Raw genomic sequence first — 21,043 nt, 5'->3', positions numbered from 1 at the left:
GGCCCATATTGAAGAGAAGGAGTAGGGAAACTGAAAGAGACTTTTATACATGATAGGATTTCATTTCCATATCACATAAAACAGTTATGAAAATAGAGTATTCAGGGATGGGATGGTGGATCTACAAAGTTGCCAGCAAAAAATATTTAAATCTATTTTATGTAACAAAAAAAAAATCTTAAAACTTGTAGATGTCAAAATAATAGCTAACATTTATTGATTGCTTTCTGTTTACCAATTACCCTTCAAGTAAGTACTTTGCATTTTAACTTATTTAATCTTCACAAGAAACCTCTGAAATACTTTTGTCACTTTGATTTTATAGATGGAGAAATTTATTCAGAGATGTATCAGTTTGTTTGTGCATTCACTAGTTGGGCATTTAGGCTGTTTCTGGGTTTTGGTTATTATGAATAAAGCTACTGTGAGCATTCATGTACAAATCTTTGTGTGGACATAATTTTAATTTCTCTGGGATAAATACCTAGGAGTGGAATTGCTGGGTCAAATGATAAGTGCACGTTTAACTTTATAAAAAGTGACAAACTGCTTTTGAATGAGGCTATACAATTTTGCGTTCCCACTGGCAGTGTATGAGAGATCCAGCTGGTCCACATCCTTCCTTGCCAGTGTCATTGTTATTGTCAGTCTTCTTAAATGTAGCCATCCTGGTGAATGAGGATTGGTATTTGTTATTTTAATTAGCATTTCCCAAATGATTAATGATGTTGGGCATCGTTTCCTGTGCTTCTTTGGCATTCATATATGCTTTTTGAAGAGGTCAGATGTATCAGCCCTCTCCTTCATTACTTTACTGTATGTATTTTGTTAAAAAAATCCTTTCTTATCCCAAGGCCATAAGGATATTTTCAAATGTTTTCTACTAAAAATTTTAACATTTTATTTTCACAATTAGGTCTTTAAACCACCTGGAATTTATTTTTGAATCTGGTGCAAGGTAGGGATCTAGTTTGATTTTTATTGATAACTAGAAGACTCAATTGTCAAAACACTATTAATTTTTTATTGTTGGTAATTTGTGTTGTCATTTTTGCCACTTACTAGCTTCCCATATGTGTAGGGGTTCCAGTTGTATTTTCTATTGTCTTCTACTCCCACGGTGAGAGTGACTTCACTATCCCCTGTAAGTTTCTGCCATTTCTTATGTCTAGAGTGCTCTTTCCTTTCAGCCCCACTTTCAAAATCCTACTCATTCTTCAAAGTTCAGCTCAAATGGTTCAGGATCTTGGCATAGGCCTGTCTCACTCCTGTAAATCAAATGAAAGGGCTCATCATACCCCTAGTGTTTTATTCCTTTACCCTAAGTCTTGGCTCACCTCCTTGGTATCACAGTCATGTGTGTTTTTTCTTCTTTGTTCTGCCAAACTGTAAACACGTATATGTTGCTGATGTAGACAGAATAATGTCCCCACCACATTCTGATTCATGGAACATGTGAATATATTACATGGCAAAAAGGATTTTGCAGAGGGGATAAAGTTAGTGACCTAGAGATGAGGAGATTATTCTGGCAGGCCCAGTCTAATCACCTGGGTTTTTAAAATTGGAGAACATTTGCCAGCTGAGTTGTAGCAGCCATGAAAAATACATATACTTGCTCACCATAGAGTCTCCTATAACCTGAAAAAGATTGTTAGATGTATGTGAAGTACTCAATCATTGTTCATTGACTTGAATTGTGAATAGAATGATTTCTTTAGGTTCTTACCACATCACTGATACTTATCTCTAGCATCTAGACCTTTGTCAAATGAAGTCATTGCAGACTACTCAGACCAGCTTTCCTTTTGGTTGGCATCCCTGTGCACTCTGACTCTGACTCCAATAGTGCTGAATATTCAGGCTATGTGCAAAGTTTCACTTCCTTTACATGTGCTGACAACTCAATGGTAGAAAGTCCCAGAAGGAGAAGCCCTTTCCTTATGGTGTTTAACCTAGTCACAGGTACTCAATGAGTACTGATGGGGTCATTTTGAAATCATTTCTAGTCTTTGCCTTTATGTAGGGGAACAGTATGAGATTTGGAATGAGATATATAAGGACCTTGGAATCCTGGCTCTGGCTTTTACTCCTTTATGACTTATAGTAGGTCAGTAAATCTCTTGGAATCTCAGTTTTCTCACACCTATGGTGGAAATAATAATACTTTCTTGAGTTGTCTCAAGGATAGAATAAACAGATGTGTGAGAAGATATTAGCACATAGTGGATGTTCTATGAATGCTAGCTTCCTTCCCATCTCAGGTGCACCACTACTAACAAAAATAGTCCAGGCTTCTATTTACTTGGAAGAGTTCATTACAGGCAGGTAATGCAACATGACATTTGTTCTTACTTTCTGTTTGTTGGTTTTATTTTTTAATGCATATGTATTTGGATTAGCTCACCCTAGGTCATTTTTTAAAATGTAGAGTTCTGTCGAGTAAGAGATTGCTACGGCTGAGGTCAGAGAGATCTTTTCCTGCTTTCTCCTCTAAGGTTTTGATGGTTTCCTGTCTCACATTTAGGTCCTTTATCCATTTTGAGTTTATTTTTGTAAATGGTGTGAGAAAGTGGTCTAGTTTCAACCTTCTGCATGTTGCTGTCCAGTTCTCCCAGCACCATTTGTTAAAGAGGCTGTCTTTTTTCCATTGGATGTTCTTTCCTGCTTTGTCAAAGATGAGTTGGCCATACGTTTGTGGGTCTAGTTCTGGGGTTTCTATTCTATTCCATTGGTCTGTGTGTCTGTTTTTGTGCCAATACCATGCTGTCTTGATGATGACAGCTTTGTAGTAGAGGCTAAAGTCTGGGATTGTGATGCCTCCTGCTTTGGTCTTCTTCTTCAAAATTCCTTTGGCTATTCGGGGCCTTTTGTGGTTCCATATGAATTTTAGGATTGCTTGTTCTAATTTCGAGAAGAATGCTGGTGCAATTTTGATTGGGATTGCATTGAATGTGTAGATAGCTTTGGGTAGTATTGACATTTTGACAATATTTATTTTTCCAATCCATGAGCAGGGAATGTCTTTCCATTTCTTTAAGTCTTCTTCAATTACCTTCATAAGCTTTCTATAGTTTTCAGCATACAGATCCTTTACATCTTTGGTTAGATTTATTCCTAGGTATTTTATGCTTCTTGGTGCAATTAACAGGAACCCATGGGGGAGGGGAAGGAAAAAAAAAAAAGAGGTTAGAGTGGGAGAGAGCCAAAGCATAAGAGACTGTTAAAAACTGAGAACAAACTGAGGGTTGATGGGGGGTGGGAGGGAGGGGAGGGTGGGTGATGGGTATTGAGGAGGGCACCTTTTGGGATGAGCACTGGGTGTTGTATGGAAACCAATTTGTCAATAAATTTCATAAAAAAAAAAAAAAAGGAAAAAAAAATAAAATAAAAAAAAATAAAATGTAGAGTTCTGTTTGACATTCTGGATTTTTGGTTAAGAATAGCCCATTTGACACGGGTGGGTTTGATATTTCAAGATTGCCAAGGGTATGGGTGTAAAAGTCTGGGGTATAAAAGAGATCAAAATAAAATAAAATATCTTAATAATATATGATGACATAAAATAGAATGACAGCACCCTAGAATGGTTATTGTTTTCTCCTGGAGCCAGATTATCATTCTGGCCTTGGGAGCAGCTGTTGAGCCACCCACCTCTGTTCAATATGAAGCCTGATGTGAGCAAACACATTAGGGCTTATGACACTGATGGGAAACAAATGGCCCCTGGGGTGTGGTTATAGGGAAGTCACATTTAAAATTTTTTTAATATTTATTTTTGAGATAGAGAGAGAGAAAGACAGAGCATGAGTGAGGGAGAGGCAGAGAGAGAGGAGACAGAGAATCTGAAGCAGGCTCCAGGCTCTGAGCTGTTAGCACAGAGCCTGATGTGGGACTCAAACTCATGAACTGCAAGATCATGACCTGAGCTGAAGTCGGATGCTTAACCACCAGAGCCACCTAGGCACCCTTGGGAAGTCACATTTAAATAGTGTCTTGGTGTTATTCTGCTTGTCTTCATGTACTCTAAGCCTTTGGTTCTCAAAACTCAAGAATACAAAAAGTTAACTGATGAGTGCTTATTAAAAATGGTCCACTCATGGTCCGCCCCCTGATGGTAGATTCAGTAAATCTGAAGTGGGTCCAAAGAATCTGCATTTAATTAACTACACTAGCTGTTTTTGATACTGGTTGCCACCCAGGTCAGTTTTTCAAGATGGTGGGGTTTCAAGCAGCAGTTCATCATTCATTGGCTATTTATTGAGTGCTAATTAGGTACAAAGCATTATAGAGGATATGGTCCTTGCTCACCATGGGTTTATCATTGAGAGAGTAAATGAGACTTGTATACAGGCAGTATAGGAGCTGCTGGCTCTTTAAAGTCAAACTGCTGCTTGCTTCTTCTTTGTTTCCATTTCACTTTATATAAGCCTCACATTGGCTTAGAATAATTTATACACTTGTCTCTCTACCAGTTTGTGTATTCCTTGAGGACAAGTGCACTGATGACCTATAGCAATTTTGTTCCATCATCTTTTCTTACTCTTTGATTATGACTCCAACCCTAGCTCATGTGACAATCTTTTGCTTGAGGCACTGCATGTTAAGAAATGGTTTGTCTTCATAGGACGTATTGGACATGCTCTGTTATATTACTGCTACCATACCATTCTCCTTGTCTTCTGTCCATCCCGATGACCTGGAAGAGATAGCAAAGATCACACAAGCTCCATTGGCTTTGGTTCTCACAGCAGGGGACACACATCTGAGGCTAGTGGTCATGTGGGTGTGTGGCAAGGTGAGTCTTATTGGGAACTACTCTATGACACAATGTTTGGACAGGAAGTAGGATTTCAAAGGGGTGTGGCCCCAAGATTTACATTTATGAAGGCATTGTGACATATTTTGAAGGTTTATCTGCTGCCTTCATGCTGGAAAACATAAACACATTGGTTTAGTGTCTAAGAAGGAAGAGTAATTAGGTTTAGGCCAGTCAGTATCTGCTTTTCCTTCTTGAGGCTGGAACCACTATAAATTCTTGGGGGAAGAGAATTGAGCTGGACTTTACATTGAAGAAAGTGTAAAGGTAAGGATAATTTAACTAAGAAAACTCTTTTGAAATAGTTGAAATTTCATATGGAATGATAGAGAGTTTTGGTTTATGGGGCTGTAACACAGGAATTAACATTGACAACAGAGTTAGATCTTGGGATTTGTCCAATATTATCTCTAAGTGCTAGAAATTAAAAATATTTCCCTTTAGGGTGGTAAGTGAGTGTGTAAGTTTGGGGCACAGTGAGAAAAAAAGAGGCCAAAAAGCATGTCAGGTGTCATTGCTTGTTATTAGCCCAGAGAATGATGTTTGCTTGTCATTAGGGGCAGAGGGTTGCTTTTTGTTCTTTGTTTTTTTTTTTTTTTTGTTTTTTTGTTTTTTTTTTTTTGGATGGAGGAGAAGTATGGATTTTTAGGATGAATTGCAGCTGGGAACCAGTGATTGAATATTGCAGCCCACCATTTTAGGCCTGGGTGAACCACTTTCCCCATGGGATTATAAGTGGCAAGATCAGGCAGGGGGGATATTGAGGAAAGACCTTTTTGTTTCCTATTCTGGTGATTTCCCTGAGGTTTCTGCTGGTTGTCTGGTAAGTATGATTTGCTATGCCAGTGAGAAAAGCCCTGTGTTTTCTTTTGAAGGGGGACGTGTCTGATCTTTGGGTTTAAATTGAATCAAACTCTGGACTACTTGGCTTTCACAAGCAGTAAATTGCAACTTTAGGTAATAGTAGAGCAGGAAATAAAAGATAGATTTATGGATAATGGTGTTCTAGGAGATCACAGTGAAGTTATATTTGAGGATTTGAGCAGTTTTTTTTTTTTCTCTCCACAATGGAAGTGAAGTAAAATGAGTACCATTGTCATTGACAGGAGCAACTTGGTCTGTTGGGTCCCTTAGCCAGGCAAATATAGCAAGCCTACTTTGACTTCTTTTTGTTTGAGGTTTTTTTTTTTTTTAATGTTTATTTATTTTGAGAGAAAGAGTGTGAGTGGGGGAGGGGGAGAGATAGAGAGAGAGAAAGAGAGAGAGGGGAAGGGAGAGAGAGAGAGAGAGAGAATCCTAAGCAGGCTCTGCATTGTCAGTGCAGATCGTGACATGGAGCTTGATGTGGGTCTTGATCTCATGAACTGTGAGATCATGACCTGAACCGAAATCTAGAATCAGACACTTAACTGAATGAGCTACCCAGGCACCCCTTGTTTGAATTTTTTTAAACAGAGAACCATTGAACCATCACATTGTTTCGAATTAAAAGGCTAAAGATACAGAAGTTCTATCACTGAGGAAGGAGCAATGCCTCATTTCTTTCCTAACCCTGACTACCTCATATCCCTCTTCAAAAACCTTCTACTCACCATTGCTGCCCTATCACATCCCAGTGACTGTGCTGAGTGAGATATATTGGTTTACTCAGCTTTGGGGGCAACAGGAACCTATTATAATGATGGTTATGAAGGTAAATCAGGAAGATTATTTGCCCAGAGCCACACATTGAAGAAGGTCCCCAAATTTAAAATTTCATGTGGCAATATATTTTGCATGTGTGTTGAAGATATTTATTAGGTAGCTCTAAACATTGAAAAGCAACCATGGTTTCTGTAACCCTGTTTTGGCATTTTCTTTCTTTCTTTCTTTCTTTCTTTCTTTCTTTCTTTCTTTCTTTCTTTCTTTTTTTAATTTTTTTTTTCTTAGTGTTTATTTTCGAGACAGAGAGAGATAGAGCATGAGTGGCGGAGGGGCAGAGAGAGAGGGAGACACCGAATCCGAAGCAGGCTCCAGGCTGTGAGCTGTCAGCACAGAGCCTGACATGGGGCTTGAACTCACGAACTGTGAGATCATGACCTGAGCCGAAGATGGATGCTTAACCAACTGAGCCACCCAGGCGCCCCGTCATTTTCTTTCTTTTTAAATTTATCAGGTTCAGGGCATCAAAAAATGGAAGGTAGCCCAAGCTCCTAACCTCTGAGAGGCCCCAGTTGCCTGCTAGACAGGCTCTCAATAGTGATGGACATAGAAGCTTATGAAGAGGACAGACTTTCCATAACTAATCACACAAAGAATTCATTTAAAATAAGAACTGGATACCTTGAAAAGGTATAAGGGGACCCTCTCCTGTTTGGGCCATCAGGAGGTATTTCCCCAAGCAGATAAAATCGAAACAGCAAGAGGAGTCAGCCAAATTTGGGGCAGGGGTCAGTTGATGCAGGACAGTAGAAGCAATAGGCCTTAATAACCTATTAGTTTTCAGAGACATAGGTGGACTCTAGGAAGGTTTTCATACTTTGAGTTTGGATAAGTGAGTGAATGGTGGTGGTATTAACAAAATAAGTGACTGAGGGAAGATTATTTTCTGGTAGTGGGTGGATATATAAGGTGATTCGTTCAATTTGTGGGTATGTTGAGTATGAGGGAACTTTGAGAAATCAGAGTAGAGGTGTTTTATAAATATATGATCATATATTATAAAAAGGGCTTAGTTAGAACTCCATAGGGTATAAGATACTATCCAAATTTAGTGGGTGAGTAGAAAGAATATGTTTTGGTACCTGCTTTCAAGAAGCTTATTCTTTAAATGCACTGAAGGAATTAAATAACCACAAAAGATTCCAGGAACCCTCTAAGACAGCAGCAGGAGAAATGTTATAAGCAGTACACAAATGATTTCCAAGAGAATTATATAGATGCTTTTTGCTTTGCAGCAGTTAGTTTCCAAGTAGAATTTCTCATTTGATTTTACTTTTGTTCTACTTTGGTAGTTTGAGCTAGGTTGAGGATTACATGATCTTGTTTAATACCACTGTGGATTATTTGTTTTGGAGTAACTCATTTAATTTTAGGAGGTAGGTACTGTTATATTTGTCCCATTTCACAGAAGAGGAAACAGAGGTACTGAGAACTTAAATAACTTGCCCAAGTTACGTAGCTAGTAAACAGTAAAGTTGGGATTCAGATATAGTCAGTCTGAATCCAAAGCCCCTTCTCTAGTTTTAAAAATGCTATTCTTTTCACTAAATATATCCCATATCACTTAAGTTATTTAAAAACTTTTAGTGGCTGCAAAAATTGTTTAATCATTCTCCTGATTTTAGACATATGTATGTTTTAAATGGTGCCTGTATCTTTAGGATAACTTCTTGAAATGGGTTTCCTGTACCAAGGAATATAAAACCTCTAAGGCATCTTAAAACATAACAAATTCTTCTCCAGAGAAGTACAAGTAATTTACAGTCTGAATGTATTTTTCAAGCCCACATAAAAGTATTTTTTTCAACCCTACATGACTGTATAAGCCAAGACAAACAGGAGAATTCAGTAATGCTGCTAAAGATGGTGTTTAGGATAATGAATCACAGAATGTTCAAGCAGAAAAGGAACTCCAGGTGTCATCTAGGCCATCTCCTTCTTTTATTAAGAACCAAGGCTCAGAGAGGTTAAGAGACACTCACCAAACCACACCACTAATGGGAGTCAGAGTTAGGACAAGAATGGGCCATTAGCACTATGTGATATACAGTTGACCTTGAACAATGTGGGGGTTTGGGGTGCCAACCGCTGTACGGTTGAAAATCCCTTGACTCCCCCAAAACTGAACTACTAATAGCCTACTGTTGACCAGAAGCCTTACTGATAACATAAACAGTCAACTAACATATATTTTATGCCATATATATATATATACATACTATATATATGTGTATATATATGCATATATATGTATATATATAAATACTATATATTATATTATTACAAAAGTCTAGAGGAAAGAAAGTGTTATTAGGAAAATCATGAGGGAGAGAAAATGCACTTAGAGTACTGTACTGTAAAAAATCTGCATATAAATGGACCCAACTGTTCAACCCTGTGTGGTTCAAGAGTCAACTATATTGACTTAGAGTCTCTTAGATGGTTTGGCTGATTCAGGGGTGTGCAAAGTACCCATCTGGGGTCTTGACTGGAAATTTAAGAGACTCTTATTGTTTGAGCCAACTTCACAATTCCCCCTTGAAACTTCACAGTTGTGTCAGAAGGATGTGGAAGTAACCCAAAGTGTCTTCCCTGAACTGAGATGCCCAGTACCCACCCAAGGAGATAAAGCACTCTGTTGGGCCAAGGGAAACCTGAAATCTCCTTTTTTCAGTTCTCCTGCATCTGGCCTGCTGTCAGATTCATAAAGATGATTCTGAATTCTCTCTCTGTTATTCTGTTGTTGGTACAATGCGTTTGAAAAAAGGGCTACTTACATAATTCAAGACTGATTTTCTATAGCATTGACCAAAAACAGAGGATATTTCTTTTTATTATTTGCTTCATTATGTAACAATCATATAAAAAGAATTTACAATTTGATTTGGCTTAATATCCATCTGGATAGGCTGGGTTAAGCTATTAAATCTCAAAAGTTCAATAACTTAGCACAATTGGGGGTTGTATCTGGCAAAATCTGAAGCAGGCTTGTTGGCCATCCACTATGTTGCAGATAGGCCATACCAGGGTTGCCAAGGCAGGGGAAAGGAGACTTAAAGGCTCTTAACTCACTCAACCTGGAAATGACAAATGCCATAGTCCATTGACCAGAACTATAAGCATGGTTCTTTTTGTTTTTAATTAATTAATTTTATTTTTTTTGGCAGATGCTGATTTTTATTTATTTTTTAAATTTTTATTTATTTATTTTTTGAATATAATTTATTGTCAAATCGGCTTACATACATCACCCAGTGTTCATCCCAACAAGTGCCCTCCTCAATGCCCATCCCAAGGGATAGAAGCATGGTTTTGATTCAACTGGAGGAGAGGCTGGGAAAAGTATGTGGAGGAGCACATGGATATTTGATGAGCACTAATGGTCTCTTTCAAATACTTGGTGCTTGGTACTTTGAAATTATACACTTTAAAAAAATTATAGGCAATTTTATAAAATTTGAAGTTTTAAACATATAGGTAAAACATTCATGTTACTTTCCTCTAAATATGCTTAAAGTGTAACTCTGTAGTGTAGCACATGTTTGTTTGTTTGATTTAAGTTTATTTATTTATTTTGGGGGGAGGGAGAGAAAGAGTCCCAAGCAGGCTCCGTGCTGTAAGCACAGAGCCCAATGTGGGGCTCAAACTCAGTAACTGTGATATCATGACCCGAGCCGAAATCAAGAGTTGAATGCTTTAACTGACTGAGCCGTCCGGGCGCCTCACATGCTATCATTTTAAGAAATCCTTTTGAGTTTCCTATTAAAAACAGCAAAGCCCTTCCTTAATAGTTGTGGGATTTGGGCAAGTCACTTAACTCTGTAAATCTGTATCCCATACAGGAGTACTGATGCATAGGAGCACTTGTACCCCAATGTTCATAGCAGCACTCTCAACAATAGCCAAATTATGGAAAGAGCCTAAATGTCCATCAACTGATGAATGGATAAAGAAATTGTGGTATATATACACAATGGAATACTACGTGGCAATGAAAAAAAATGAAATATGGCCTTTTGTAGCAACGTGGATGGAACTGGAGAGTGTAATGCTAAGTGAAATAAGCCATACAGAGAAAGACAGATACCATATGGTTTCACTCTTATGTGGATCCTGAGAAACTTAACAGGAACCCATGGGGGAGGGGAAGGAAAAAAAAAAAAAAAGAGGTTAGAGTGGGAGAGAGCCAAAGCATAAGAGACTGTTAAAAACTGAGAACAAACTGAGGGTTGATGGGGGGTGGGAGGGAGGGGAGGGTGGGTGATGGGTATTGAGGAGGGCACCTTTTGGGATGAGCACTGGGTGTTGTATGGAAACCAATTTGTCAATAAACTTCATATAAAAAAAAAAAAAGAATTCAGCAGAGTAAAACCCATGGGAAAAAACAAAACAAAACAAAACAAAACTGTCCAGTGGCTTATTTGTGTAAATAAAGTTTTATTGGAAAAAAAAAATCTGTATCCCAGTTGAAAATGGGATAATAATCATCATTCGTGGTATGTTGTAAAAATTAGGGTAGAGATTGCATGCTAAACACTTGACACAGTGCCTAGCACAAAAGGTAAGTGCTCAGGGAGTATGAATTTTTCTTTTTACTCGCATTGTTGATATTGCAGTGAACCTACTACTGTTGACAGTAATGTTGAATTCTCTGACTCAGTGGTGTATCTATAATAATCTGAAAATCATGTATTTTGTGAGAACAAGTGATGTTTTAGTCAAATTTTGGAAACAAAATGTCTTCATCTTCTATATGTTCTCATCTTGGTAGACATGGGGAGTTTCAGAGGTCATGCCCTCCCTGGAACCTTCTTCATTACCATGGGTATTTGGTGGACCATAAAGTGCACTCTGAAGTATGCCTGCAAAAAGCACAAACGGACTTCCTACCTTGGTTCCAAAGCATTATTCCATCGAATGGATATTGTGGAGGGAATTATAATAATTTGTATGGCTTTAACTGGTGAGTGGACCATTTCTGTGTTCTGTTTTTTTCCTTTTGGGTATTTCTACACACAAAGAGATAATTATCAAATCAAGAAATTGCTAAAATGAATTTTTTATTCAAAAATATCCCTGAATGCATATTCTTATTATAATTTGTATCTGATAAAATTTGTTAGAAGGGGACACTTCATGTTTATACAAAGGCCTATTCCTTAATGAGTTGGTCATAGTAATTAACTTGCCTGCCCACTCAAGGTGAGTTTCCCTTATAGAATTAGTTGGAACCTCTGAAATTATTTTATTTTATTTTATTTTATTTTATTTTATTTTATGAGAGAGAAAGAGAGAACAAGCAGGGGAAAGGGGCAGAGGGGGAGAGAGAGAGAGAGAGAGAGGGAGGGAGAGAATCTTAAGCAGGCTGCACACTCAGCACAGAGCCTGATACAGGGCTCGATTCCACAACTCTGAGGTCATGACCTGAGCTGGAATCAAACCAGGTGCCCATGAAATGATTTTATATAATTTATTCTGATGCCTTAAAGAGTAAAATTTATCAGAAAATCAGAAACCATTTTTCAAAATGGCACCAAAATAATCAAGTGACTATGGGAAAGCTTCAATCATAAGTTGTTGCTGTTGGACTGTACAGAGATCAGGCTGAAGAAAACCTTGCTTCATGCACTTTCATCCTTTTTTGTGTGGTTTCTAAATTGAAAAGGGAAGTTAGGCCAGATAAATTCTAAAGCCTTTCCGTTGACTATAAGATTTTGTGAAAACTTTCTGTGTTTTTAGAATTCCACTGCAGCTTCTCCTTTGTGAAAGGCATAATGTTCTCATTTTCCTTTGTATTTCTTCATGCTTTATTCATGGCACTAGGTCTTTGCTATGGCCATCAAATTATAGAGCAACCATTTCCAACGGGAAGAATTGCCATGCCAAATTCCATAGGTTAATACACAACATAACATCTTTAAGAAAGTTTAACTATTTGTGTTACAGACTAGACCATGTGCTATAATCTGTGTTTTCTCAGTTATCCTTAATTGGGGAAAAGCTGAACTCTAGCATTTTTATTCTGAATCAAGCACAACTCCCCCCTTCATGGCAAGTCCCCAAGATGTAAGATGTATCAGAAGGATGTAATAGGCCTTTGTAGGACTGAGCTCACAAATCCAAACCCCACATCGTTCAGGATTTATCTAGTCATTAGGTGACAATAGGAACTAAGACCATCAGTGGAACTGATCACAGAACTAAGTGGGAACTGAAATGATGGGCTTTGAAGATGTGAAATAAACAGCTGTTTGTCTAAACTGGTTATCTTTGACTACAAATTGATCATCCAAACCAGTATTTGAACCTCTAAAACCAGCCGTAGGCACCAGTGCTTAGCTGTTGGGAAAAAGCCAAGAAAGAAGAATCAGCATCATAAAAGGACACTCAACTAAGCTATGGGCTTAACCTCTCCTATCTTCCTGCTTTCTCTGTGAAGTTATGGAGAAGGTTGCTAAAACTGTGATATGTTCCTTTGCAGGCATGCTTGGAGAGCAGTTTGTTACTGAAGGGCCCCACTTGGCTTTATATAACTATAAAAAGGGCCAGTGGGTCCAACTCCTGAGCTGGCATCATTCCACCATGTATTTCTTCTTCGGGCTGGTGGGCGTGGCAAACATCTTAAGGTTTATCATCAATTCGTTTCCCATTTCCTTAATCAAATTGCTGTTGTCGAATGCCTTATTTGTTGAGGGTAAGTATAAGTGAGTACTTTCCTGTACCTTTCATTATCATTGGACACTTGTCTAGCCCTGTACAGTAATATTCCTTTAGTGTCCTGGTGCCAGCTTGATCAACCAGGCCATCTGGGCCATGGTGAAATAGTCAGATGTCCTATGCAGGAAGCTAAGGATTTTTCCTTCCTTACTGACTCATGTAGCACAATAGGACAAGCATGACCATTCAGTGTACTTTATTCACATTTTACATCATTCTTAAAGAACACCTACCATGGTTATTTATCTCTAGATTATCCTGGAGACTATCATTATTTCCATTTTTAACAAATGAAACTGAACTTAAGTAAAGCATGAATATCCTGAAGTGAGGGGACCACTCACAGCAACTTGCTAACCTACTAATTAGTGTTTTTCATATTGATATAGTAAAACTCCACCATTACATAATAAGTAGGGTCAAAAAATCAGTCACATGAAAATAAGGGGTCCTATTTTTGAGAAGTTAATGAAAAACATTTTTTGTTCAGTTGATGTCCCTGTTACTGTGTAGGGCAACAGCGAAAACAAGTGTTCAGTGATTTGTTTTCATTTGTTATATTTATAAGAAATAGATTGATTATAGGACTAAAAAAAATCCCCACATTATCGGGAGGCAATCATTTCCTAACTGTCCACCTTCCTTCCTACATCTGAAGATGAGGACTTTTGCTAACTCCTCTTTGAGAACAAAGGCTAATTAAAAGATGGGCATCAACAACCAACAGCATGATTCTCATTATCTCAGGGTGTTACCATATTTTGAGTGAACATCTCTTCCTCCTCATGAAGATAAAGCTGAAATCTGTTCATGGGATTAAAACATATAGGTAGTTACTGCTTCTTGGGAGTTTCCAGAGCATCTTGTCATACCCATCAAAATCCACTGTTATGATTTGTGTATTTATTTGTTTACTCCAATGGACTGAATTCCTTAAGGCAAGGATTTGTCTCATTCATCTGTGAATTCACCCTGACTCTTGCTCCCCTGCCCCCATCACACTTATTTTTCATCCTCCTGCATACAAGATGCTTTGAAATATAGTTAGTTGAAAATGTCATGACATATTAGACGAGGAAATAAAGGTTAGTAAAGGGAAAAGGAGTGTTAGATTTCCATTCTTAAGAGTTAATTATAACTCCAAAAATGCTAGAGGGTTCCATTATTGTGGGAAACGGAGAGCACTTGTTATTTTGGACAGATTTGTGTGTGTGTGTGTGTGCGCGCGCGCATGTACATGTGAGTGTGTAAAATTCTGTGTGTGGGGTCACTGAGAGAGAGAGAGACAGAGAGAGAGAGAGAAAGAGAAATGGTGGTGTCCCTTGGTTTCATTGAAAAAGGCAAACTGTTTTTTCCCTCTCTATCAGCTTTTATCTTGTACAACCACACTCATGGCCGGGAAATGCTGGACATCTTTGTGCACCAGCTGCTGGTCTTGGCTGTCTTTGTGGCAGCCCTGATAGGCTTCTTGGAGTTCTTTGTAAGGAACAATGTCATTGTGGAGCTTCTTCAGATGACCTTTATCCTGCTTCAGGGAAGCTGGTTCTGGCAGGTGAGTTGGGGCCTCCAGTTAATGTGCCTGGTGTTTCCATCTGTAATCTTTGGTGGGATATTTTGCTCTATAACCTAGAGACTTCCTTCTGATGTGCTGACTGTAGAGAGAATGTGAGTCTTTGAGAGGTGATATTTCTTTGAGTAGCCCAGCGTTCTGGTGGGAGTGCTGATGGAGCAGAGGGGAAGGAAGTAGGATGTGTTCATCTTCATCACATACCTGAATATCTCTAAGGTAGGAATTCTGAGCCATTGCTTTTTGTTGGCAGCAGTTTCTAATCCTGAAGCTGCTTACAGTGTAATGGGTCATAAGCTTGAGAAATATATGAAAGGCAGGAAAGAGAGGAAACTATTACTTACTGAGAAACAACCATGAACCAGCCACTCTAGAGGACTTTTTACATACATATTATTTCATTTTGTCCTCAAAATGACCTGGAAGTTAGGTATTATCATCCTCAATTTACTGATATGACTCAGTGAGACCAAGTTACTATCCCAGGCTCACACAATAATGGAACAAAGATCTACATGTGGGTGCTAGACTCTTTCCATTTTACTCTGTTGACTACCTAACCTTGGTGTGTTGTCAAAAACATGTATTCCAATCAGTGAGTGTATATTTTATAGAGACTGATACATCGTACTCTAATATGCATATGTAGATGTAAAGAAAGTCTGGGATGAAAGGTGAATGTGGTTTAATTGGGGATGACTTCTTAGAGGAGATGTTTAGTTGCCAGAGAGCAGGAACTTGGGATGAGGTTGTTGCAGGGGTTTGCATTTCATATGAGGAGTGATAAGAAAGTGGTGACAAGGAGACATCATGGTCAAAACGGTATAGGAAAGCTGTGATATTTAAGCATAGGTGAGCGTGGAACGGTTGTGGGGAACAGAGGCTGGTAAAGAAGGGCTATATGCAAAGGGTATTTTGAAGGAAAAATGACATAGAGGAACAAATATCCTGTAATGTGATGAAACTGATGAATTTAACCAGTTTATAAATACAAGTCATTTTGTTAAATTGTCATTTGCTGAAAAGCTGAATAAAATGGTATGTAAAACTACTATGAATTCTATATCTTCTGATTGGAATGTTTTACCATGTGCATGCATTGCCTAGGCAAAAATAAACATAAATTTTAAAATTTTCAAAAAAGCTAATTTGTGGTCAGGATGACACAGTGAGTTTATATGTCAGTGTATCTCCTCTACTCCAGACACATAATAATGAAAGATGAAATTTTAAAAATACTATAAAAAAAGAAACTAAAAGAAGAAAAAATAAATAAAAAATAAGAAAATAACCTAGCTGCAATTGAACAACACAGACAGAAACAGGGCAAGCCACCTACCTTGTGGGCCAGACCAGAACAGCACTGTATAGTGGGAGTAGAGCTGAGTGGCAGGACTGTGGGCACCAGTGGAATCAAGAGCAAATAAAAGGGTTCCTCTCAAGATGAGAGGTGAGGCCAGGCTCTTGGAACTCTAATTGTACTGTGTATACTTTCTGTCTTCCTGTTTGCTTTTCGTCTTATTGATCTATTTCATAGCGGTCTGCTAAAGTTTCAAATGATAGTTCTAGATTTGTCAATTTCTCCTTATTTTCAGTTTTTGCTTTAATGTTATAAGGCTGTATTCTGCTTATACTTTTCTAGTTTTTTTTTTTATTGAATGCTCACTTTGTTTCTGTCTTTCTTGTTTTAAAATAAATATATCTCCAGCTATAGATTTCCTTCTACATACTACCGTAGCCATCTCCCATAGGATTTGATGTGTGGTAGTTTTCACTCTTGGGAAACTTTGAATATTGCATTTTCCATGTGCTTTCCTCTTTAATTTATGAGTTAACTAGGAGTGCACCTTTAAGTTTCCAAAAATGTTATTTTTATTTTTATCGTTCATTTTCAATTTAATTGCTTTGTAGTCATAGAATGTGTTGACTCTGAAATGCGTTGTATTGAAACTTCCTTTGGAACAATGTCAGTGGTAGTAAATGTTCTATGTATTTGAAAGAAAGTATGTTCTATCTTCATTGAGTTCAGGATTCTCTATATATTTATTAAATCAAGTTTGATAAAGAGCTAACTAAGTAAAGAAAGTTGAAAGTAAGAACAAAAGAAGAAACGCAAGGAAAGTAAAAAGTAAATAAAAGGAATAATAAAGATAAGAGCAGAATTAATGAAACTGATTAGTGTTCCATTAATCATTAATGACTCATTAAGGATTTGAGGGAGGAAGCATCGGCTGTCACAACTGAGAATAGACTGACCTAATGTTGTCCCTTTTGGCAGAGAAATAATGTTTTCATATTTTTCCAAAAGCTTTTCTAAGAAAGAGCTATGAGGTTAACATTTTGGGGTGTAAATCTGTGACTATTTAAAAACCTTTTCCATCTATCAGTATGTCTAGACTAGTTTCTTTTTTTACCTGGTGGCCAGACTAAATAACGCTTAGAGGCTTAAAGAAAAATGAACATTTAATACCAGTGCAAACACACACACCGACAGGAAATGAAGGTTTAGCCATAGTATCTCTCTCTATCCTCAGATGACTCCAAAACAAAAATGTCTAGAGACTTAGGTGAATTTTTATGCTTTTATTTTGATGCTTTCTGTGGTGTTATGAAGGTTTATGGCCCAAATTGTCTTAAGCTAATCATATGACATTGTGATTTGCTTTTCACCATACTTTTTCTCTCTCTACTTCTCCACAGATGGGTAATACTAGCACATAAATAATAAATAGACACATTGTCACATGTAGACTCTTTGACCTGTAAGAAGATGTGAAATAAATGAGGCAAATGTTCAGATTGGCTGCTTTTTTTTTTTTTTTTATAACTCATACACGAATGATTGGGTGATAGGCAAACCTGGATGGAACGCCCTTCCCAACCTCTAAAAATGATTTCTTTCATGAATGTCATTCTAGTCAGATATGCTTTCTGAAAAACCTATCCATGTCATGCAATTTAAAAAAGAAACAGATACCCTTCAAAGTCCATTCATTCCATGAATCATGATTTCTCTGAGACTCTTTGTGGGAGAGTATTTCTAAGGCTCACTTTTGCACTATATCATTTCCAAGGTCCCTCACATCATTGTCAGAGCTGAGGCACAGAGACCATCAGGAATGAGGAAGACATTTCTGCTGTGTTTGCTTCCTATTACTTTGAACAGTTACTTCTATTTCATCAACCAGCTCCACTAATTGCCCCAAGGACTCCTCCCAAGACTTCCCAGATTACTGAGCCCAAAGTAAAACTCAGCTTTGTTTTGCCTTTAAGAAAGACAAAAGTTCATTCAAAGATATCAAAAAGACCCAACTAAAGCAGTAGTGGTCTGAAGTCTGATATAGTGGATCAAACACTTGCTTAAGGCTAATAGTGTTGAAAGAAGTGATTAGAGAATAAGATATAAAACAATAGGAAATTCGAACTCCAACCTATCGGAAATGGGCCTCTGGCTTGTATATTAGAGAAGATAATTATTTACATTTTAAATGTGATATTAATGAAGCTTAAACTACTCAAAAACAGATGGTCAGGAGTGGCATAGAAGATACAGCAAGAAAAAATTCTTTTTAAGACCTATTTTTTTGTTATTGTTGAAATTTTACATTAGGAAGCAAATTAGAATATTAAATGAAAGAGTAATGGCTGATTCTATATTTAAAGGAAAATTTAATGAGTTGTGGCATCTTTTGGCCTTTGTATTTCAGCTTTCCTAATTCACTTGCTTTTAGCCTGAAATGACTTGGGAATGTTTCTATGGCTTTCACAATAATCACATCAGTTAACTGTACTCATAGGCTTCATGGTAGCTTTCAGTTTCAGGCTATAAGGGTCTCAATGAGATTGGCAGTGAGAGGCGCTCAAAGTCTCTCTTTAAGCATTTGACTGGTAGGATTGGTGATGACCAATGAAGGTGACTTAAAGAGATGTTTTATTTTGAGTGCTCCAAAAAGCAATTGTGAGTATGGCATGGAAGGAGAAGTCCATGAGACTCTAGGTCAGGCAGACCTGGACTTGAAGTCTGGTTCCACCATGTTTATCTCATGAGTGTATACTGTATATTCTATGCCTTACCAGAAGGTAAAGTTGAGTTGGGATTTGAAAGATGGATGAAAAACCACTAATGTGTCCAGGCTTCAGGTTTAGGATAAGTGATTCTTCTTTGCTTATTTTGGTCTTAGCTCCTGTATTAGTTTCTTTCTCTTTTTTTTTTTTAAGTTTATTTTTATTTTGAGAGAGATAGAGAGCAAGCAGGGGAGGAGCAGAGAGAGAAGGAGACAGAATCTCAAGCAGGCTCTGTGCTGTCAGTGCAGACTCGACATGGGGCTTGAATTCACAAACTGTGAGATCATGACCTGAGCTGAGATCGAGTCGGACGCTCAACCAACTGAGCCACCCAGGCACTCCAGCTCCTGTATTAGTTTCTTAGGGCTGCAAAAACAAAATCCCAAAGACTGGATGACTTAAAGCAATGGAAAGTTATTCTTTCACTGTTCTGGAGGCCAGAAGTCCAATAATCAAGGTGTCAGCATATTGGTTTCTTTTTGGGGACCCAAAGGGAGAATCTGTCTTATGCCACTATCCTAGAGAGTTGTCAGCAATCCTTGACATTCCTCAGCTTATGGCAGCATAACTGCAACCTCTGCCTCCATAGTCACACCTGTGTGTCTCTGTGTACCTGTGTCTTCACATGGCCTTCCATTATAAGGACACCAGTCATTGGATTTAGGGCCAATTCTAATCCAGTATGACCTCATCTTACCTTGATGACATCTGAAAAAACCCTATTTCCAAATAAGGTCACATTCACAGACACCCAGTATTGGGACATCAACATGTCCTTTTGGAGGACACAGTTTAACCCACAACAGCTGCTAACCCTTACCTCTGGGAGCTATAGCAAATCACTCCCCAAGCAGAGATAGATGGATCATGGCACTGGAAGGACATTGGTGGGACAAATAGGAATTGTGGAACTTGTCCATAGTTCATTACACTCAACTGTCCTCTAAAAGACCCTTCCTTGACACAGAATTTCTCTATCACCTTCCATTAGTGGCTGCAAAAGGAGGGCATGAAAAGCAGGGGAATAATGATATCTTCTTCTTGGGGTTATTATGAGGACTGAAGATAATCATGAAGTTTACATGCATGAGTGAAGTTAAGGTGCCCCACACATAATGGTACATCTACCAAGTGGTACAAATGGTAACTCTCTTTCCAACTAAAGGGAATTCTTTAAAATGGGAAATGGGAACAAGTGATTAAGGCCCAAATCTTGTTTTTTTCTGATTTACTAAGGCTATTTGAAATTTCATACAGAAATGGAATTAAAATTTCACTCAATGTTATGGATTAAATGCTTTTTTTGTTCCTGTAAGATTTCATTTATTAGATGTGTAAATCTGGGCAAATTACAAAACCACCCAATTTTCTCATCTGGGTGATGAAGATAATAGTACATCAAAATGGGATAATAATACATCATTGCAGGGCCATTGTAAGGAAAACTCCCAAGCAGCATAACTGACATTTAGTTAGCCAATATACGGTGGATATTTGTCCAGTTATCCATGTAAGTATCTTGTTATTGTAATTTTTTAGCATCTGACAGATGTCCATCCCTCTATCCCCCCATCTGTCCATCATCTGTCCAAGTTTATCTATCTATCTATCATCTATCTATCTATCTATCTATCATCATCATCATCATCTACCTATCTTCTCTATCATATTATTTTTTATTGGGATAAACTTTACATAACATAGAATTAACCATTTTAAAGTGTATAATTCAGTGCCGTGTAAGTACATTCACAATATTGTGCAACTCTCACCTTTATGTAGTTCTAAAACATTTTCATCACTCCAGAAGGAAACCTTGGAATCATTCAGCAGCCATTCTCTTTCATTCTCCTCCTAGCCCCTGATAATCACTAATTTGCTTTTTCTTTCTATGGATTTGCCTATTCTGGATATTTCATGTAAACAGAATCATACAATATGTGACTTTTTGTATCTGGCTTCTTTCCCTTAAAATAATGTTTTCAAGATTAATCTATGTTGTATCATGTATTAGTGAATCATAACTTTTCATAGCTTAATAATATTCCATTGTATAGATATACCATATTTTGTTTAATTCATCATCAGTTGATGGGCATTTGGGTTGTTTTCAACTGTTGACTATTATGAACATTTGTTTACAAGTTTTTGTTTGAATACTTCTTTTCAGTTCT

General features: G+C 37.7%; 1 protein-coding gene across 2 annotated transcripts in view; it reads left to right on the top strand.

Moving 5' to 3' along the window:
* Nucleotides 1–21,043, top strand: part of TMEM45A (transmembrane protein 45A) — a 76,458-nt gene that overhangs the window by 47,888 nt on the left and 7,527 nt on the right. For both annotated transcript variants that reach the window (XM_030330386.2, XM_030330385.1), the window contains exons 2-4: nt 11,292–11,483; nt 13,002–13,214; nt 14,605–14,789. In XM_030330386.2, the coding sequence (XP_030186246.1) occupies nt 11,294–11,483; nt 13,002–13,214; nt 14,605–14,789 (588 nt within the window). In that variant the 5' untranslated portion in view covers nt 11,292–11,293. The remainder of the gene's footprint in view (nt 1–11,291; nt 11,484–13,001; nt 13,215–14,604; nt 14,790–21,043) is intronic.

This window comes from Lynx canadensis, chromosome C2 (assembly GCF_007474595.2).
Source record: "Lynx canadensis isolate LIC74 chromosome C2, mLynCan4.pri.v2, whole genome shotgun sequence".
NCBI classification, from domain to species: domain Eukaryota; kingdom Metazoa; phylum Chordata; class Mammalia; order Carnivora; family Felidae; genus Lynx; species Lynx canadensis.
This window is presented reverse-complemented; position numbering and strand designations above follow the sequence as displayed.